Consider the following 22,687-nt stretch of genomic DNA (forward strand, 5'->3'; position numbering starts at 1 on the left):
GATTCAGATTTGTGTGTTTTATTTTATTTTACTTGGTAATTCACTTTGTTCTGTCCGTTACTACTTGGAACCACTTACACCCGACTTTCTGTATTTAATAAAATCACTTTTTACTTATTAATTAACCCAGAGTATGTATTAATGCCTGGGGGGAGGGCAAACAGTTGTGCATTTCTCTCTATCAGTGTTATAGAGGGCGAACAATTCATGAGTTTATCCTGTATCAGCCTTATACAGGGTAAAACGGATTTATTTGGGGTTTGGACTCCATTGGGAGTTGGGCATCTGAGTGTTTAAGACAGGAACACTTCTGTAAGCTGCTTTCAGCTAAGCCTGCAGCTTTGGGGCATGTGGTTCAGGCCCTGGGTCTGTGTTGGAGCAGACGGGCGTGTCTGGCTCAACAAGACAGGGTGCTGGAGTCCCAGGCTGGCAGGGAAAGCAGGGGCAGAAGTAGTCATGGTACATCAGTTGGCAGCCCCAAGGGGGTTTCTGTGATCCAGCCCGTCAAAAGGTACATCAATGGCTGTTAGCCAAGATAGTCAGGGATAATTGTCTTGTTCTTTTCATTCCCCTTGAAGCATCTGACATTGGCCATTGTCGGAAGACATGATATCGGGCTAGATGGACCACTGGTCTGACCCAGTATGGCTGTTCTTATGTTCTTACCTGTAACCAGAGTTCTTTGAGATGGGCTCTGGATAGTCACAATCTCCACCCCCCTCCCACGCTTCCTCGCAGTCCTAATAAAATCTGTCTCTGAGGCAGGGGTGGAAGGAACTGAGGCAGCAGCAGTTCCTTCCACTTTTTATAGCCTTTCTGTCAGAATATTCAGGAACACTGAGGGAAGTGTCCCTTTAATGGACACTGCTAGGAGAAAGCTCCACTTTTTAGGCTGCACCAGCCAGCACAACCCATGAGTGTGAATATGCAGAGTCCATCTTGAAGAACTCTGGTTTCAAATAAGTAACCTTCATTTTAAACCGCTGAAAATCTGGACCTTTTAAAAGACGCTTCATGCAAATCAGGAGCACATCGTATCTGTAATTAAGCAGACTCTTTGTAATTATGGTCTTTAAAGAAAATTAGAGCCTTAAGCTTCAGAGGGAAATAATTTATTTAGAAAACTGAGTTGTTGCTTTGTGCAGTAATATTTTTCAGTAACATTTTATTTATTATTCATAATATATTTTTAGCTTACTTCACACATACAAGAGCTGGATTGATAGAAAACATAATGGCTCCATCAGTGTTCTGAATGATTTATGAACAACAATGTTTCTAAGTAGAATATGGTATTATAGAATATAATTCATGGATGTACAAAATGTTACCCATTGTTCTCTCAAGGATCATTTGTCTGTGTATAACAACAGGCATATTACAATCTCTTCAAATCGAAATTCTACGTGCCATTGCTATGCGTTTCATCCAAAGACAGATGGACAGAGCACTCTGTCTGCTAATAAAGGGAACACTATAGTACCAAAATGTGCCATTTAGCCACTGGCCTAAAGGTGAGATCTGAAAATATAAAGGAGTTAAAATGTTTGCAGCCATGTGTTGGTAGGTAAGTATGCAGCACTACACCTTGCATGCAAATTCAGAAATTGAGTCTGAGAAATTGTAGTTGCCTTTTGGAGGACTGGGTGGTCATTGATTAACATGATGCAATATTAAAAACTTTCAATGGATAGATTAGATAGATCAGATTAGACAAATCTGTGATCAATCCTCTAGACCATGTGAACTCTAGAGAGATAATGCCTCTTCTTCCCTGAACGTTCTCAAAATTAGTAAGTGCACATTTTCATGCAAAACGGGCTTTTTTCAGACTACAGAACCAATATTTTTCAGTTATCAGAAACGGCAACAAAATTTAGAATTTCAGAGGTGGGAAATATTATACAAAACAATTGGGTAAAGAATTTTATACTAATGTTTTACAAAAATATTTTCAGCATTTTAATCCGTATATATTTTTACAGTTAATAAGTATATTTCAACAGATGTATATTTCAGATGTAAGTGTTAAGGCAAAGAGTCAATAGCACCTTGTAATTCTTCATGTTGTCACTTAATTTTATATTTATTGCTGACATTTATTTCTACAGGTGACTGAGCTGGAGTGTGTGAGCAGTCAAGCAAATGCAGTCCATACACATAAAACAGAATTAAACCAGACAATACAGGAATTAGAATCCACACTGAAGAAGAAAGAAGAGGTATTTGCTAACGTTATTTATAACGTTTTAAAGTGGCTTTAAAAATCATATTATTTATAACAGTTTGTAATGTAATCTTAAATCTGCTTGTGAGCACAGAGGTAATTTCTGCGTGGACTAAAGTAAGAAGAATCCATTTTTTAGCCTTTTTGAGGTTAATAAATTTTCTTACAGATTGTCAATCACAACTATTGTGTGGATTTTAGTGTATCTGAGCCAAAAATCTGCATTTTTCTGTTCACTCTTCCCAAGTACTTTTCTTTGCAAAAGAAAGCATGTACTGAAGCATGCAGCATTTTTTCACAGCAGCAGTCAAAATGAAGCACTGTGAATCCCATTTATAGACAAGCAATGTCAGTGCAAGTATTTATTTTAAAAAGTAGCTATAAGCACTGCTTTCCTTTATTGGGGAAGTGAGTTTGTGGTGAGAAACAAAATAAATCTTAACTCATAAAGATTGGTTTAATATAGCTGATTTTGGGGTCCTGAGGGCCCTGCCCCTTTCTTCTAAATAAGCTCCACCCTCTATTCGGTGCTGCTTATTGTGCCGTCAGCCAGGATCTGGGCCAGCAGTAGGAGGGTATGGAGAATTAGAGAAGCCACCTGTGCTGCCCCAAAGTGAAGCACACCCGCCCCCAAAAGGGATAGCTAACTGTCTCCATACTGAAGGGGGAGGATAAAAGGGAGAAGGGAGCTGACTATGGCGGGAATTGGCTTTTGTGGCTCTCCCATTACCAAAGATTCTATAACGAGCCGTATATAGGAACATTGGCATTGCCATACTGGATCAGACTAGTAGTTTCCAACAGTGTCCAGCACCAGATGTTTAAGAGAAAGTGCAAGAAACCTGGACATTGACAGTTATGGAATAACTTCCCCACAGGGCAAGTTTCTTCCTAACCCCTGTAAGAGATCGGCTTGTGTCCTGAGATGTGGGGATGTGTATTGGTTTCTTTTTTCCTGTTGTTTTTTAATTGTTACTATTATAATTCTGTATGCTCCTGTTCTTCTTCGAGTGCTTGCTCATATCCATTCCATGTAGGTGTGTGCGCGCTGCGTGCACGTTCGTCGGAGACTTTTACCCTAGCAACTCAGTGGGTTGGCTGAGCGCCCCCTGGAGTGGCGCCACCATGGCCGCGGATATATACCCCAGCCGACCCACCAACTCCTCAGTTCCTTCTTACCGCCCGTGTCGGTCATTGGAACTGTGGAGTGCAGTGTAGCTGACCTCCACCTCCCTAGCATTCTCTCTATTCTCATTGTGTATATAGTTCCCTACGTCCTCAGTCCGCACCTGCCTCACTCTGATAGGACACATGGTGGCGTGTACATTCGTCACCAAGTACGCCAGGCTTTGGCTTCGCCCGTTTCAAACATGGTTACATTCGGTGTACCGCCCGGCCAGAGACTCGCTGGACACCCTGGTTACTGTTCCATTGAGTGCGCTTCGGTCCCTCGACTGGTGGCTGAACCCTTCCACGGTCTGTGCGGGGCTGCCCTTTCACCCTCCCCAACCAACGCTGTCCTTGACGATGGACGCGTCTTCTCTTGGCTGGGGAGCCCACCTAGGTCATCTGCGCACCCAGGGCCTGTGGTCACCAGAGAAGCTCTCTCTCCACATAAACGTGCGGGAGCTCAGAGCAGTTCGCCTAGCCTGCCAGGCGTTCCGCAGGCCTCTGTCCGGCCATTGTGTCTCCGTCCTTACGGACAACGCAACGGCCATGTACTACATAAACAAACAAGGCGGGACTCGCTCCTCCCCTCTTTGTGCAGAGGCCATCCACTTGTGGGAATTTTGCCTGACTCATGCGATCGACCTGGTGGCCTCCTTTCTCCCAGGAGTTCGGAACACTCTCGCGGATCGGTTGAGCAGATCCTTCCTGTGCCACGAGTGGTCCATAAGACCAGACATTATCCACGCGATCTTCCGCAAGTGGGGCTTTCCCCAGGTGGACCTCTTCGCGACACGCGCGAACAGGAACGTTCCGGGGGGCACTCCCCAGGGTCGATCTCGGACGCGTTCCTCATCCAGTGGACGCACCACCTGCTTTACGTGTTTCCCCCCTTCCCTCTAGTCCACAAAGTTTTGTTGAAGCTCCGGCAGGACAGGGCTCACCTGATCCTGATTGCCCTAGCATGGCCCAGGCAACCATGGTACTCCATGTTGCTCAGCCTCTCTGTATCCCCACCAATCACCCTCCCCCTCTGCCCGGACCTCATAACCAGTGATGAGCTGCCAAAATCTTAAGAACCGGTTCCGTACTGGGTCTTCAGCGGCACGGCTCCGGTGGCTGAAGGACCCACCACCAAAGACCCGGTAGGGAACCGCCCAGTGAGTACACCCCACACCCACGTCCTGCCCCCCCTCAGAAACCACAACCCACTCCTTCCCAAGACCCCCAACCCTAACTCCCCCCCCCAGGACCCCACTCCCTGCCAAACTTGCCCCGCTCCCTGTCCCCTGACTGCCCCGACTCCATCCACCACCATCCCAACAGACCCCAGGAACTCCCACGCGGCGCCTACCCAACCCCCCCTTCCCCATCCCCTGTCTGCCCCCCCAGAACCTCTGCCCGATCCAACCCCTCCTCCCCCGCCCCAGTCCCGGCCCTGGCCCTGGCCTCTTACCCCTGCCGGGGTCGGGGCCAGGGTCGGAGCCGCAGCCGCGGGGCCCGACTCCCTGGGCCCAGCCGACACCGGGACCGGAGCCGGAGCCGCGGGGCCCGACTCCCCGGGCCCGGCCGACACCGGGACCAGAGCCGGAGCCGCGGGGCCCGACTCCCCGGGCCGGGCCGACACCGGGACCAGAGCCGGAGCCGTGGGACCCGACTCCCCGGGCCGGGCCGACACCGGGACCGGAGCCGGAGCCGCGGGGCCCGACTCCCCGGGCCGGGCCGACACCGGGACCAGAGCCGGAGCCGCGGGGCCCGACTCCCCGGGCCGGGCTGACACCAGGGCCGGCGCCGGAGCCGCAGCCACGGGGCCCGACTCCCCGGCCCGGGCCGGAGCCGCGGGGCCCAAGCTGGGCCGGGTCCGAGCCGCGCAGGCGGGACCAGCCTGAGCCGGGGGTGCTTGGCTGGGACCGGGCTGGGGCGCTCGGCCAGGGCCAGGAGGAGCCGTCCCTCCCCCCCCCCACACGCCTGGCTTACCTGCCTGCTCCTTTTTTCAGGCTTCCCGCGAACATTTGATTCGCGGGAAGCAGGGGAAGTGGAGGAGAAGGAGGGCGGAGCGTTCAGGGGAGAGGGGGAGGTGAGCTGGGGCCGGGGCTGGGGCCGGGGCCGGGCAGACAGCTGCCCGAGCCTTTGTTAAATTTAAAAGCTTTTTAGAATCGGTTGTCCTGGTCACCATCAGCTCAGGATTAAACAAAGACTGTGAATGGCTTGCCAACTACAGAACCAGTTTCTCCTCTCTTGGTTTTCATTCAACTGCTAGAACAGGGCCTCATCCTCCCTGATTGAACTAACCTCGTTATCTTTAGCTTGCTTCTTGCTTGCATATATAAACCTGCCCCTGGAAATTTCCACCACTTGCATCTGAAGAAGTGGGTATTCACCCACGAAAGCTCATGCTGCAAAACATCTGTTAGTCTATAAGGTGCCACAGGATTCTTTGCTGCTTTTGGTACCCATGGAGGTTCCTGTTTCGGTCATTTTGGACTACCTGTGGTTCCTTAAGCAACAAGGCCTTGCTATTTCTTCCCTGAAAGTGCACTTAGTGGCCATATCCGCCTTCCACCCTGGCGAACGTGGACACTCAGTGTTCTCTCACCCGGTGGTCATTAGATTCCGCAGGGGGCTGGAACGCCTCTACCCTCCGGTCCGTCGCCCCGCCCCTACCTGGGACCTCAATCTGGTACTGAACAGGCTCATGGGGCCGCCCTTTGAGCCACTGGCAACCTGTTCTCTTCTCTACCTTTCGTGGAAGATGGTTTTTCTGGTTGCCATTACTTCGGCCCGCAGGGTCTCCGAGCTACGGGCCCTGACCGTAGACCCTCCTTACACGGTCTTTCATAAAGACAAAGTGCAGCTAAGGCCGCATCCCGCTTTTCTGCCTAAGGTGGTTTCGGCCTTTCATACCAATCAGGACATCTTCCTCCCGGTCTTCTGCCCAAAGCCTCACTCATCTCCCCGAGAGCAGCACTTACATTCCCTAGATGTCCGCAGGGCACTTGCCTTCTACATCGATCGCACCAGGCCCTTTCGTAAGTCCCCTCAGCTTTTTGTGGCAGTAGCGGATCGTATGAAAGGCCTCCCTATCTCCACTCAGAGGATTTCCTCGTGGCTGACGGCATGCATCCGCACGTGCTATGACTTGGCCCATGTTCCGGCGGGCCACCTCACTGCCCATTCCACGAGAGCTCAGGCTTCCTCGGCCGCCTTCCTGGTGCACGTGCCGATCCAGGAGATCTGCAGAGCAGCAACCTGGTCCTCGGTACACACGTTTACCTCGCACTATGCTTTGGTGCAGCAGTCTAGAGACGATGCCGCCTTCGGTTCGGCAGTTTTGCACTCGGCCACGTCTCACTCCGACCCCACCGCCTAGGTAAGGCTTGGGAATCACCTACATGGAATGGATGTGAGCAAGCACTCGAAGAAGAAAAGACGGTTACTCACCGTTGTAAGTGTTGTTCTTCGAGATGTGTTGCTCATATCCATTCCACACCCACCCTCCTTCCCCACTGTCGGAGTAGCCGGCAAGAAGGAACTGAGGAGTGGGTGGGTCGGCTGGGGTATATATCCGCGGCCATGGTGGCGCCACTCCTGGGGGTGCCCAGCCGACCCACTGAGTTGCTAGGGTAAAAGTCTCCGAGTGTGCACGCGGCGCGCACACACCTACATGGAATGGATATGAGCAACACATCTCGAAGAACAACAGTTACAATGGTGAGTAACCGTCTTTTATCCATGTAAACATCCAGTCTTTCTTTGATTCCTGCTAAGCTCTTGGCCTCAGTGATATCTTATGGCAAATTGGTCAACATGGTAATTGTGCATTGTGGGGGGAAATATTTATCAGTTTTAAAGTTGCAGCCATTCAATTTCATTGACTAACTGCTTGTTCTTGTATCATGAGAATGAGTGAACAGAAATGTCTGATCTAATCTCTATACCGTTTATTTTGTATACCTTTATCACCTTCATCCCCTCATACTTTCTCTAAACTAAAAATACCATTTTTATCCGTCTCTCTTCATATGGCAGTCAGTGGTCAGAACTTTGTGTTCAGGCAATTTCTGTTCCCTCTCTCTTGCTGCTGCTGGCTTCATCCCTTGCTAATGATATAGGAAGCAGCTCCCCACTGAAGTCTAGATTTCTCTTTTGAAAAGGAGGAGGAGTACATTAGTGTGCAGTAAAATATTGTTTTAAAATAAATACAGACCAGGATTGAACTTTTAACTACCATGAACCTCAATTTTCCAGAAAAAAATATTCCAGCCTTGCTGGGGTGGGAGGGTAAGAGAAACTCCACAAAGGTTAAATGTTGATGGCAAATATATTGTTTGAGTTATTACACTTTTCAAGATGGAATTGCTCATTGTTGGTGTATGAATGTCTAGCATGCAGATGAATAAATTGCAGAAGTTGCTGATTCCATACTATTAGTGTGTGTGTGTGTGGGGGGGGTTGAACTCCACACACAAGAAGTGTCAAGGTAAGCAGCTGCTCAGTGTCCATTTTGGTATAATTGGAATGATTTGGCCAGGAAGAGAATAAGTGGCTTATTTGCACTGAGTTAAGATCCAGTAATATGTAGTTAAAGGAATTGTTTTTCCTCCCTCAGGAAATAGAAAGATTGAAACAAGAAATTGATAATGCCAGAGAGCTTCAGGCACAGAGGGATGCTTTGACCCAGAAGCTCCAGGTAAGCATCAGCATTATATACATATTAATTTAGATGTAGGAGAAAAAGGAAGATGGGCAGTAGGCAGACACTTATAATTATCATATGTGCAGCTTACCTGTTCCTGGCTAGGTTCACCCAAACTGACAGAGAGGTGTAACTTACGCCTCCATGAACCAGTCTGGACCCCATGTCCTCCAGGGGGAATTCACACCAAATTGCCATTTGCCTGCCTTTGGGCCATTTGACCTAACTGCTCCATAGGGGAGCAGTTTTAAGTTGCAGCTGAAGCTCCATAGAAGCCACTGTAGTGGAAGCTGCTTAGGAGATGCACCACATTAATGCATTCTCTGGCCACATTCCTTCACTGGCCAACACTGTTCCCATTTTGAGCACTACCTGGCTTCTCTCAGGCCTTTCTGGTAGACCTGCTGCCATTGAGTGCCTTCATCAGGTTCTTTAGCACACACTGTGATGAATCTAGATCAAATTGCAACTGTACTCTGATTTTAAAGTGTCCATATATACAGTATCTCGTTATTCCTTGTTGGTTTGAATAACTCAACAATTCTTAACATTCTCTCAGGAGTCTCTAAACCCAGGATTTGGGTTGGGGATCTTATTGGGGTGTGTTTGTTTTGTTTGTGAAAATTGTTTTTAGAGCTGAATGCCTCCACAAACTGGAAATGGAACATGGAGCCTTTCATCTCTCAGTCAGTTTAAATTTAGCCCCAGTTTGAAAATCGTTAGTCTGACAATTCAGTAGTCCTGTGTAAAATGAATCGGTGACCTCAGTCTGTCCCTTTAACTGAAAACCCTATGAGAGACTCAGCAGAAGCCCAGATGTAGTTGGTGACTGAACTATTCTTTTATTTCGAGCGAGATGGGCATTAACTAAGGCCCTGTGTTCAAACACTTCCAAAATTTAGAAGCTTTGAAATTCGTATCTGAATTGTCTCTCTTGGGCCCACATCTAATTCCTAGAATAGGTCTCTACAGATGTAGACAGAAATGTGTAGACAGGGCAAGGAAGAGGCTTGCATTGCCTTTTTCTGTATCTGTTAGAATCATAGAACCATTGGGTTAGAAGGGACTGCAAGGATCATCTAATCTAAACCCCTGCCAAGATGCAGAATTTGTTGTGTCTAAACCATCCAAGACAGATTGCTATCTAGCCTCTTTTTTAAACTTGCAATGAAAGAGTTTCCCTACGCAGTCTGTTCCATTGTCCTACTGCTCTTACAACTAGGACGTTTTTCCTGAGATTTAATCTAAACCTGCTATGCTGTAGTTTGAACCCATTTCCTCTTGTCCTGCCCTGTGTGGCAAGAGAGAACAACTTTTCTCCATCTTTTTTATGGCAGCCTTTCAAGTATTTGAAGACTGCTATCATGTCCCTCTTAATCTTCTCTTTTTCAAACTAAACATGCCCAATTCCTTCTGCCTTTGCTCTGATATGGCTTGCATTTCATCCCTTTGATCATCTTTGTCACTTGCCTCTGGATCCTTTCCAGTTTCTCTGTATCCTTTCTATAAATTGTTGACCAAAATGGGACACTACTCCAGCTGAGGCCTAACCATTTGTTTTTTCTTTCCTAAGTTCTTTCTTTGTCTTTGTTGAATTTCATTTTGTTGTCTATAGCCCAGTTCTCCAATTTATCAAGATCCCTCTGAATTTTAGTTCTCAAGTTGCAGTGGGGGAGTCTAGGTTGGATATTAGGAAAAAATATTTCATTACGAGGGGGGTGAAGCACTGGAATGGGTTAATTAGGGAGGTGGTGGAATCTCCAACCTTAGAGGTTTTTAAGGTCTGGCTTGACAAAGCCCTGGCTGGGATGATTTAGTTGGGATTGGTCCTGCTTTGAGCAGGGGATTGGACTAGATGACCACCTGAGGTTTCTTCCAACCCTAATCTTATATGATTCTATGAGGAGTCAGTCCTGGGTCTGGTATTATTCAGTATTTTTATTAATGACTTGGATAATGTAGTGGAGAGTATGCTTATAACATTTGGAGATGACACCAACCTGGGAGGGTTGCAAGCACTTTGAAGATAGGATTAGAATTAAAAATGACCTTGACACATTAGAGAATTAGTCTGAAATCAGCAAGATGAAATTCAAAACAGACAAGGGTAGTAGTTGGCAACCTGCCACATGTGGCGTGTTGGGGTAATCCGCTGGCAGGCTGCGAGACATTTTGTTTACATTGACCGTCCGCAGATACGGTCGCCCACAGCTCCCAGTGGCCGCCCCCTGAGCACTGCAAGTTTCAGTGCTGTAAAGTGGCAGTGTAGACAGTGCACCAGCGCTGGGAGCCGCGCTCCCAGCACTGGTAATTACTTTCCTTGTGAGGGTGGATTCTCTGATCCATCACCTGTTTTCAGATCTCATCTAAAAACAGATGTTTTCTCCTTTCTGCATAACCGTTCATTTCTCTCCTCTCTCTGTTTTATTTTTTATTTTCAATTTAATGTATTGTGTATCTCTAAAATATTTTAAAATACAGCTTGTATAAAAAAGGCTATACAAAATAAAGTGTATCACATTGTCCTGCATACCAACTAGATAAAAATATATTGATGAACAGGAATGAAACAGAGAGTAATCCATTAATGGTAAGAACTCCAATGGGGAACAGTATCAAATAAGCTATCACAGTAGAGGGGTAAGTACTCGGAGCCTTGTTAGTTAATATTTTCATTAATAATGCAGAGAAAGCATACGCAATCAGCCATGATTCCATAAGCTCACAATAAGTAAGTATTCCTTTATTAGAATAGCAGATTCATAAATATAGCTTTTACTCAAAACATGTATATTTAATTCTGATCTGTTTACTACATACCTTGCACTAAGATCCACAGGACTTTATTATGATGGAAACAACAAACACTATTTGTTGTGTTAATATTTTTTTCATTTAGAATAAAAATGTATTAAAAATTAATCACAATACCATTAAATCACAATACCATCAAAAACACAGGACTGAATATAGCTGCAAATGGACCTGGAGAGATCAGAAGAGTGAGTTGATTATAATAAGATGAGATTCATTACTAATAAAGTTAAATCTCATACCTGCAGATAGGAATGGAGAGAGACAGCTATCCGAAAGGCAACAAGTGTGAGAAAGACCTAGTTGTAATAGCAGACACTAAACTAAATACGAACTTGCAAGGCAATACCTGTCCCAAAAATGCTAGTGCTATTCTTTGGGGTGTATATGTAGGAAGGTTGTATGTAAAGCTAGGGAAATAACATTTTCATAACACTTCAGCAAGAGGAGCTGGAATATTGCATGCAGTTCTGTTTCCTGCAGATTAGTAAGTATACTAAATACAAAGAAGGGAAACAAATATGGTGCAAGAATTGGAGGAAAATATATATGAGAAAATATTTGGGGAGCTAACTGTGTATAGTTTAGAAAAGAAGACAAGAAAGGGACATAAATACAGTCTGTAAGTACCCACAAAATAATTTAAATGAAAGAAAGAAAGTATTCCTATTCTCAGAAGATATTAGGACAAGGAGCAAGGGCACTGTAAGGAAAGGAATGTTTATGCTAGATATTAGATAAAAATTCCTAACTTTTTAAGAGCAATTGGACAGTGGACTAGATTGAGGAAGGTGTTCAATATTAGATATAGGCAAATCAGCCATTATTTAGACCTGGATGATGCACATATTCAGGGTTACTAATATTTAGATGATATTCACACATCCATCTAGGAGCAGAGAGAAGCTCTGAAACATATATTTCAGTACAACAAAAGATGTAATTAGTATTTTGTTGTTGTTTATACATTCGTACAGTTATCTTGATCTTGATATTAGTCTTAATCTATATAGGTCAGTGTGTAGTGTGAAATAGCATATACAGTGGGTTTACAGTAGGATAGTATTCATTCACACATGAAGTAATGTCTAAGACATGAAACTACTCTTTTTATTTAGTGGAGTGTGTGTCCTTGAGTAATCTATGTATTCTAAAATGGAGAATGGCTAAGATTAAAATAATCCCTTGAGAAGCCACTTTCAGTAAGTGGCATATTTATATATCAGAAACAATAGCAAATTTACTTCAGTTAATGTCTTGCATTCAAGATGGCACTCAGTGGCTATATAATTTTATCACTCTGTTCCAAATGTCCTGTCCCTTGGATGTTTTACTGAGAAGATAAAAGGAAGGTAGTGTTTTTTCAAACTCCTCACTGGCCTTTAACAAAAACCTGTTTTTTAGTTAGCAATAACTGAAAGATTGCAAATAATTTAATTGTGGTCTTTTAAAACCTGGATTAACTGAGACAGACATGACTGACAGCCGAAAGAGAAAACTACATTCTGTTTATAAACAGTACATTAACATACTGCATGTTTTCTCTGAAGGAAGTAGAAATTCGAAACAAGGACCTGGAAGGACAGCTGTCTGATCTAGAGCAACGTCTGGAGAAAAGTCAGAATGAGCAAGAAGCTTTTCGCAATAACTTGAAGACACTTTTAGAAATTCTTGATGGAAAAATCTTTGAACTAACAGAATTACGAGATAACCTGGCCAAGCTAATAGAATGCAGCTAAAGAAATGGGATTTCAGTGCCAATCATCTTAAAGATGCACTGTCTCTCTTCATAGGACTATGTTGGGCTCTGCATCAAAGTTGCACAAAATTAGAAAAATGCTCCTCCAAGAGGGCCTATTTTAAATTTGAATAGTATATTTCAGTGTAAAATTTAGAATTCATCTTGTAGCTAGTTAAAAAAGAAAACACTTGAATTACAAATTACCTCCATGCATATTATTGGCCATAAATAACTTGAAGAAAGATATTAACAGTAATTAAATGCAATGATTTTCTAATTATTAGCCAGTGGAAGAATTAGCAGTGTCCCAGGTCACATCCCCTTTTTGTGTTAGACACAATGTAGATTATCTGCTTTTTTATTTAACTAAGATATCTAATTGATGTGTTTTGTGCAAAAACTTAGTGATGACAGCCCTACCTTTTGTTGTAATCTTAATAATTTCTCAGGATATTTTGCACTGTTGAGAAACAGCGCCATTACCAATTAATTCTTGCCAGGCGTGAGAGAGAATTGCATCTTTAATTGAAACATAGTTAATAGAACTGCTTGTATAGAGTTCTTCCTTTTTTTTATACTGGAAGATACTGTATTTCTTTATGAAGTTCACTCTGGTGTTCTATAATATTGTCCAGTGTATGGTTTACTTTCCATATTAATTCCATGTATTTACAATGAGATACTGTCTCCCATTTTATTACACATTTTGAAGCCAACCAATGAAGGCAGGTGAGTTCCTTAGAAACAAATATTTTTTAATTTAAAATTAGACATACAAACAGATAAATATAGGTAGCCAGTCATTTATTGTCTGGCCTTATTAAACATCAAATATAATTAGAATGTGCAGTTACTTGAAGATGTTTTATTAGCCTGTTTTGCAAGAAATCTTTTCTGAATGATCAGTGTATTTCAGTTTTGTGTAATAATGGCTAGTGGAGAACACTGTTTATTGATTGTTTTAAGGATATAGAGCTATAACAAGGGGATTACCTTTACGTTGAACTTGCCCAGCCAAGAGAAATGTTTCTAGAAGCTGTGTAGTCATAGCAAATTGAAATGGAGACATGTTTTCTCTGTATAGTTCTTCACACCACATCTTTATCAAAACCACACCAGGCAATATTCTGAACTGTTACATAGTTGTTTAAAAAGAGGAACTGAATTCACTTATCCTCAGTGAATGGGTTTTAAAGTTGTTTTGATGAAATTTTAACAGACTTTTGGCAAACATGCATTTCTCTATATAATATATTTATTTTAAGAAAAGTCATTGAAAGGTAAGCCAAGTGTCATATGTTTGCTTATTGAATGGGAAGTGCATCAAAGTATGTTGTTGCCATAAATTGCCTGCAATGTTGGAGAGGTTTTTTTTTTTAAAAATGTATGAATGAGTATCAGACTCAAGAGTCTCAAGATGCACTGAGTTTTTGTTTGCACCCAAAATTAATTTGAATGTTAAATACAAAATCTAAATGATTACTAAATTTGTATAACAGACAATTTTCTCCACTTTTACAGAGTGATATTCAAAACTAGAAAACGTAGGTCTGGTTTGTGTGTGTATATCGTATGTATAATACACACATTCTAATTTACATTAGAAAGAGAGAAAATACCTGGTTTGTTTATAAAATATCATTTTTTCTTTACAAGTGATTTATCAGGTTCCCCTGACAAGTCAGGAGAGCAGTTTAGATCAAATACTAAAGCATCATGTATTATACTGTATGTACTGTACACACCATTTACGTTTCCTCCATATTTTTAGGGTATTTTCTCACCTATTTTATTTATTAAGAGGGGGGAAAAGCTTAGTTCAGCGTGCGTATGGTTGAAAGCTTTCTGTGGTGAGTTACATATTTTTTTATTTGGTGGATGTTAAATGGTGATGATATGGGTAACTTCATCAGGTGAGCAGAAATCACCAGGCTTTAATTTACATGAAGATATTTGGGGCTGATTCTCTTGTGATTTACACCAGTGATTACACACAGAAGAATCTTCAGTGATGTCAGTGGAGTTACACTGGTTAAAACTGGTTTATGTGCCAGGAGAATCAAGCCCATTAAAACTGGATGGGCTTAATTAGGAGGAAGTAAAAGGTAAAACAATAGCAAGTTGATAGGATATTAAATGTTATATTATTTTAAGTTATATTATCAGAACTTTTAAAAATGTCATCATTTACATGTGGGAAAATAGCTTACAAAAATATTTCCACTTAAATTTTTTGTATGTGTGTGTTACATGAGTATTTTTATGTGTACATACATACACATATGTATATATAGTACATGGAAAAAATTTAGATGTGCACATTTTTAATATTTTCCTAGTGAAATGAAATTTAAAATTGGAAAATAATATTTGAAAATTTCTTTTCTCATAAAGTAGAGATGCTTGATTTCATTTTTTAAAATAATGCAATCTACTGAGGGCTGCACCTTTGAATTCCCAAGTAGTCGTCAAACATGGATATGGGATAAGGTGGACATAAGTGCACATATAAATAAAATCTTATTGTTAAGAGTATTTTAAATGTTCATTTTCAGTAGGTGAGTGTGTAGAAATTGTAATCTAAAGTTCATAATTAGGTGGTTATACCTACTGTAGCCTCTCCACTTCTGTATTAAGATATTTGAAACATTAATTTTTCCCCAGAGACAGGTATTGTACATTGTATCTAACTTTAGATAAAACTGTGGGAATATATATGCCAGAAAACGATGTTGGGTACTGTAGCCTGAAAATGTGAAGAACCTACACAGGAGAGGAGAGCAATCATAATGTGTATAACTTGTTATATGACAACTATGGAGTCTTGTAAAAAAAAAATCGGAAAAAAGAACCCCAACAAGAAAAAGAAAAAAAAACAAAAATATAATTTTTATTTTGAAATACACTTGCTGTTCTCTGGAGAATGTACTTTTTCTCTTTATTTTTTTCTTAAAACTTTTTCAAGTATTAAAAAGTGTGCAAGTGATGGCAGCAGTTACCTTAATCCTTCAGGTGCTACTGGATTTTGCATTGGCGTGTCATGTTGTGAAATCCTGACTTTGACATAAAAGGTTTTATAAGTACATCCTCGTCTGGAAAGTTAGTTTTTGGAGTGTCTCTCTCGTAATCCGTATGCCGGAATGATCCCGAAGTTGTATTCTTCTATATAGACGTATTAAAATCTGTCAGCTGTAATATAGGCCATGATTTCCTGCTCTCAGCAAACTTCCAAGAAAACTGGAAAAGAAAACAAAATAATTCATCAAAAGTGGATTTTACATGGTACAGGGAAGAATATGGAATAATTAATTGTTATAAAATCTCAAAGAGCAGCACATTTCAGGTAAGAAGTAGTTTAGCATAGTGAATACACAGATACAATTGAAACTGAATGTAAGGAAGTGGTGGCTGTGACTAATACTGTGATGGTGGCATTTGGAGAAGATAATTCCTTTATAATTAAGTAAATTTTTAATAAAAGAGAGTGGAGAAGAACGCATCAATTCAGGAAAAATATTTTTGAATATCCTCCTTCAGTTGCCAGCCATGGAAAGTTTCCTTTTTCCATGCCTTTTCCTTCTCTAGCCTATCAATTAAGGGTTAAATCCAGGTTTAATTTGAGTAAATGGGTGAACCTCAGTTGGTTCCATCCTCATGTTCTCTGTTTCTGTGCTGAAGAGGCTATTGAACAGTGTCCTGTATGCATCATATTCTTTGAGGGAGGTAGTTAGAGTCAAATGCAAAATTGGCATCAGGCTATTGTCACAGATTCAGGGTGGGAGGCAAAGGAGAAAAAGGCTGCAACCCTTCCTTGTCATTCTCTATTTCGCAAAGTCTGGCCCAGTAGCATTAAGAATATATTGACTGCTTTACTTGTCATTACCTTAGAATAGGGCCAAATGTGAATCTGATTAGAGTACAGCTCTGAACATTGAGGAGTCATTTTAAAAAAATCAAGCCCACTTGGGCCAGAGGTGTGTGCACTCTCAGTAACTGACTATGCCAATTAGACATACAATTATGCACTCATTTTCTCTAACCAGGGCTCTAGATTGTGCAAAGCAATGTCCTGATTGGTTGGTTGAGTTTTTCCTTACATCTGTGCACCAACTCTCAATGATACAAAGCTGGGACTTTATCGCTGAATAGTATTTTTAAAATTCCTAGTCCTGCTTAATAAAACGAACCCCTGGATTTGCCCAATTTACATCAGAGTTTAATTTGACCCACTATGTTAAATACAAGATAGTGAGTAGGGTCTGTGGGCTAGATCTTGGATCCTTGTTCAGCTACTTTCTACTGCTCTGGCAGTGTAAAGGAACTGGAAAGCTGGTCTAATAGTCTATATTCCACAAGTGTAGGGCAATCCATAGGAGGAATAGTGGTTCCTGTGCTCCCCACTTTGCTCATGTCTTGGCATAAAGCAAAGGAGACTTGGGGAACCAATATGTCCAAGCTGCCAGAATGACCCTTTGGGGTATGGGCAGCCAGCCCTGGGATCAGGAGAGCACATATATGATTTAAAGCCACATTTGCAGCTTGTGGTCCAATCTTGAATAAAGGTAAGCTCGGGTAGACCACTATATCTGGATCTTGATGTTATTTTAGATCATTTAGTTTGTGGACATGGAAAAAAGCACAGGTTTAAAAAATATTTTGGAATGTAAAAGAATCCTGAGAGCTTTCTCATCAAGAATCTGTCACATGACACAGCTTAGAAATTGACAAAGTTTCATAGCTTTCCAGGCAGGACATACAACTCCTGAAGTAGGGATCTGCAACAGCAGGTTCATGAAGAAGGCACCGCTTCCAAATCCCTTATGTCACTCTAACTTCGGGTGCATCCAACCTAGCTGGAGAAACTCATTGTGCCAGGAGGAAGAGTCACACAGCCAGGGATCCCGAGAGCAGTATCAAACATACTGCAGTATGGAATATATTTTATAAATCCATTGAGAACCCTGGTACCTGCAAACCCCATTTTCTCCTGGCCTTTTGCCTCCACAAATCCAGAAAGTATTGTTGTGGTGGTCTTGCCATTCATAGTCTCTAAATATGCTCTGCTGTTTTGGTGTCACAGCAGCTGTAGGCCACCCAGGTCTCACACCTTTACACTATTAGCATGACAGAAGATTGCTCTTTAATTGATTAATTTTTTCCCTTCCTTTCCATTTTTGGGTAGTTTAGGATGATCCACTGGTAGAAACTTCCTCCAGTTGTTTATTCAGGATTTTCAATACCTATCAAGCACTGCTTCCACTAGGCCCAAAACGATAGACGAACAACCTAAATATTTTAGTGGAAAAGAACTTGCACTTTGGAGAATGTGGGAATTTTTGATGAGGAACAAATTCTTCCTGTAGGTCAGGTAGCACCAGCCTCCTCAGAAGCTAATGCAGAGGTTCCAGAACCTTCACAAATGAAGGCCACGCCGAGATGTTGAGAGAAGAAATAGAACCACAATTAACAGGTAAGATTAAAAAAAAACCCTAGTATTAACAAAGTATCTGTCACCAGATGGGAAATCAAATTTTCCTTGATAAGATTTAGGGCCATTTAGAGGTTAATGTGCTAAAAATTTTTTTTCAAAATTCCCAGACCATTAACTGATATTCATTCCCTGATAAGAGAAATCTCTTGGAGGGAAAAATCCTCCTGATATCCCTGCCTAGTAAGAGGATATTATATCCTCCAACCAGCAGATGTAGATGCAAAGAAACCAAGCTCCACCCCTGCCACAAACTCACACCACATCCATCCCCTATGCAGGTCTGGCTGTCTGGATATGCTGTCCTTTTCTTGTCTCTAGCAGCTGCTCTTCAACTTTCGTTTTGTGTTACTTTTTTTGTAGGCATCCGTTTCTAGTTCTAAGTTAGCTCCCAAGAGGAGTTTTTTTTGTATACTTCAGTCCCCTCATTCTGCTTTAGTGTAGTTTGTATATACATATACATGCAGCCACAGAAAAAAATGGAGAGAGACCAGGAGGGAGAATTTTGTTCAGCAGCACTAAAAGGGAGAAGCAGAATTGGCAGCCAGGACTCAAGCTAGGCAAATGTCTCTTCTCACGGCATATTTTATTGCACTCTTTAAAAAGAAATAACCACATAGACGTCTGTGTTCTATCATTTCTGCCTCACACTATTACATACAAATGTCTTAAAATTTTACTTTATCTCCCTTGTATTTGTTTTTTCTTTCTCACTTTGTTTTTTCTATGCCCTTTTCAGTCTATTTTACCCTCAGAGAGGATCGATTTGCATCACTGATTTTAATCATAATTTAAATAATTGATTTGAATCTTGTTCTGCATTTTAGTTATTTTCCTAAAGAGAGGTTGATTCCCATTGGTAGGTAACCAGTAAAACATGTTGATTTGCAACTGAATATACCCTTCACACTAAAATTTGGAGGGGGGTTTACTAACCAGAAGGACATAGTATGTCTATATACATTTATGTAAGCAGTTATATAGGGTTTAATTTATATTTATTCAGATTCTTAATTTTTACATGTTTATTGTTAGGAAAAATGGTGAATAATGCATTTATTTACTAGCTCATCATGTTTTACTCTTGATTTGTGCATTTGGATGAAAATTAGAATTCAATTAAAATTTTCATAAAATCACCTTAAATTTGATACATAAGAAAAACAGTTTATCCAAACATGTTTTGCATTGAAACTAACTTATTACCTCACCTTTGTTGTTTAATATCTTTTATTGGACCAACTTCTGTTGGTGGAAGGGACAAGCTTTTGAGCTACACAGACATGCAGCGCTCTGTGTAGCTCAAAAACTCGTCCCTTCCACCAACAGAAGCTGGTCCAATAAAAGATACATTACCCATCTTGTTACTGTTGTATCCTGGGACCAACACGGCTAAGACACTGCAAACAATTATTAAACAAGGAAAGTATTATGTATAGTTAGTGAACTGAACTGATTGTTTCTGGTTGCCATGTCTGTCAAGATTTTAGAGCTAGCAGCTCTCGTTGTCTCACAGCTAGTTGTTGTTATTGATAGATGGCAAGAAGAAAACAAGCTTTCCTGCTTTTTCAGTTCCCAGTAAGTTTATTAACTTTGGCTGAACTAGTTGAGTAAACTCAATGAAGAAAATATTCTCCCTGCACCTTTACAAGAGGCTATTGCTGTCAAAAGCTGGTTTAGCAGTTCAGCAGACTCTGCTTCCAGGTGATTAGCCAGTAACTTCTACCAGTTCAGTAGCTTGACTGTCTTGAAAACTTTGGCAGCAAACATATCACTTGAAAGGTATTATTTATTTAATTTAAATAATTTTAATCATTATAGTAAGTTTAGGCTTCAACATAGGGTGCCATAATTTCCAATTTAATAGGTTTTTTTTAATGTCTTAAATACATCTAATTTGAATTTAAAAATCTGACTTTTATCCATGCGGCTTTCAGTATGTTTCTATATTGCGTAATAATTGTTCCTTCCTTTTCTCCCCCTTCCTCTTTCTTTCCTTTTGTTCTGTCTCTCCTTCCTTCAAGTTTTCACTCTCCCTCTCTTCTCCTTTGCACTCGTTGGTGTTCCCTGATTCTAATTGCTGTACTCTCCCCCTTCATTTTCTGTCTCATATACAGGTTCACTCTCCTCCCCGACCCCTCCCCTTACCAAACACTCTCCCACTCAGGCTTTTTGCCTCCTTGCTTTCCTCTTCACTTTCTCCTTCTAGACCTCTCCCTAGGCTCATCCTCTTTGCTCTCCCACTAATTCCCCCATAGTGTCATTACCGAGGCTCTTCTTACCCACCCTCATACTCTCCATTCCCCAGGCTGTCTTAATCATTTTCTCCTCTCTACCTCCTGATGTTTCCAGTCACCTCCTTCTCCTAGTGCTGTCCTCTTAAGATAGAGAGTAGGGAACAGCAGACTTGGCTCATTTTTTACGTAGCAGGCAAAGTTGGGAAGAACATCACCACTATCAGAAAAAGTTAGTGAGAACATGCCACCACCCTGATTGCATTTATGGCTTCATGAACAGGTCCATGTGTCCTACTCCCTTTAGAGGGAGGCATCAGTGTGGTGAGTGAAGAAGTGCTGGTTTAAGGTAACTCCTGGATTAGTCTTTTGATAGCCTGATGGATAGTCTAGCCTCGTGGATAGGCGGAGGTGATTGGAAAAGAGAATTTCCATGGAAAATTCTTAACATTTGTTTTTGTTCCAAACTGGAAGTCAAAACTTCACAGAAAGTTAAAGTTAAAAAAGTTTAAAAAAAAAATCAAGTCAGGATCATTGAAATCGTTCTGAAGATTATATTTCTAGATTACATGTGTTTCAAAGTTAGTATTTTATCAAGTAAAATGTTGACATTAAACGAGTGAAAGCTATTTGTTTACTTTTCTGTTGAAAGTTTCATTAAAATTGAAATGATCCCATTAAGTGTTTTGATTTCTACAAAATTATTTTCTAGTGGAAATCTTTTGTCAAAAAGTTTGATCTATGCTAGTCGCAGACTCAGTGATAGATACAAGAACATCTGGCCTCATCAACTTCACTTACTCTTGGATTGCTGTTGTTGGCTATGAGTGTATGAGGGCAGCACCTAGGGAATCCTAAACTCCCAACGTTTTTAGTATCACTGAGTCCCAGAGCAGTAGTTAATGTCCTCTCTGACATTATCAGTCCAGGGTCTGAGTCTCATTCAGCTATCAGATTATTTACAGTAAGTGCAAAAAAATTATATTGATCCTGAAGCTGCTGTTTGACCTTGATGGGGATTCCTGGAATGAGCCAGGAAGCCCGAGGGGAGTTGAGCACGGGCTAACACATGACTGGCATGGCAGGAAAGGAACATTTTATTCTAGCTACAACATGAGTGGGTTAGAGAGCAGGCAGGTGGAACTGCTGGAGCAGTGCAGACAATAGTACAAAGGTGTGGAGGAGACTATTAGCAGTTGGGATGGAAAAGGTGGTGCAGAATTGGACAAGTTATAGAAAATGTGCCAGGATTCAATGAGAGTGGAGGACAGGAAGACATCTCAGCAACCAAAGAGACATTTTATCTGCAGTCCTCCACTGTAGAAAAGTGCATATAAGCTTGCCCTGTTAGAGTATTGTGACTGAAGCGGGCTACTCATGTTGCTGAGAAGAGAAACAAGTGTATTGTAAACAGAAAGCTGAAGCTTTAGTGGACAGGAACTGCAGAGCAACCACATGATCAGTTGAAATGTTACCAGTTTGTGTGTATGGAAGTGTCCTAAAAAATTCTTTCTTTCACAGAGGCTCTCTTTTTGCTGTGGCAGTAGGTGTAACAGAATAGGTTTTCTCCAAGATGAATAACAGGAAGAGGAGCATTGGGAAAAGGAACCGAGTGGTTTGGTTTTGTATAAAACTTCCTTCCCTTCTTTCATTTTCTGCTGTGAAGGTGGCTAACCTACATCCCCCGTTGGTGGAGATAACAGCCTGATGTAATGCTTTATTCCTATAGGATTGGGAAGAAGAGGACTGTGACAAAGTGGCTTACTAGTGAGTAGTTATCCTTTGTATCTAGCATCTCTCTATTACCAAATGTGGCTAAGATCACCACTGTACTAATCATTTTATTTCTTTGTGTGAATTAGCGAATAACTCAAGGAGTAGCTTAGTTCCTAGGGTGCAGTGGTTCTGTTGTACACATTAAAAATACATTGTTGAGAGAGGGCCCTATCAATTAAGATGAAAGTGTGCACAGAGGAGCTGCTCATCCACTCAAGCCTATTCCAGAAGAGAGAGACTGCAGTCTCTACACATGCTGTTCTCAGCTGCTGATTCATCACATGGAATGGCCTGAAAAGTCAGTAGAACTAAGGAATAAGTACAAAACACCAGAAAAGAGTAATTACACTGCTGCAGCAGTCAGGGATAAGCATGTAGAGATGTATCCCAAGATTAAAAGAGTGATCCAGATGGAGATCAGTCACAAAAAATGATACAGAGATGATTGCATCTGTTGAGTAGATCCCTGGCACAATCCACAGTACCAGCCATGCCTTCCAAAATCGCAGTGTAAACTGAGCTAATTTAATATGAAAGTTGAGAC

General features: G+C 41.7%; 2 protein-coding genes across 2 annotated transcripts in view; one reads left to right on the forward strand and one right to left on the reverse strand.

Moving 5' to 3' along the window:
* HOMER1 (homer scaffold protein 1) overlaps positions 1-15,645 on the forward strand; it is a 125,222-nt gene extending 109,577 nt beyond the window's left edge. The window contains exons 7-9 of the mRNA XM_045020757.1: positions 2,112-2,222; positions 8,004-8,084; positions 12,455-15,645. Of these exons, the coding sequence (XP_044876692.1) occupies positions 2,112-2,222; positions 8,004-8,084; positions 12,455-12,643 (381 nt within the window). The 3' untranslated portion in view covers positions 12,644-15,645. The remainder of the gene's footprint in view (positions 1-2,111; positions 2,223-8,003; positions 8,085-12,454) is intronic.
* Positions 15,646-15,753: 108 nt separating this feature from the next.
* JMY (junction mediating and regulatory protein, p53 cofactor) overlaps positions 15,754-22,687 on the reverse strand; it is a 132,665-nt gene continuing 125,731 nt past the window's right edge. The window contains exon 12 of the transcript XR_006580346.1: positions 15,754-15,882. The gene's annotated coding sequence lies outside the window, so the exon portion shown is untranslated. The remainder of the gene's footprint in view (positions 15,883-22,687) is intronic.

The sequence above is a fragment of the Mauremys mutica genome, chromosome 6, assembly GCF_020497125.1.
Source record: "Mauremys mutica isolate MM-2020 ecotype Southern chromosome 6, ASM2049712v1, whole genome shotgun sequence".
In the NCBI taxonomy this organism is placed as follows: domain Eukaryota; kingdom Metazoa; phylum Chordata; order Testudines; family Geoemydidae; genus Mauremys; species Mauremys mutica.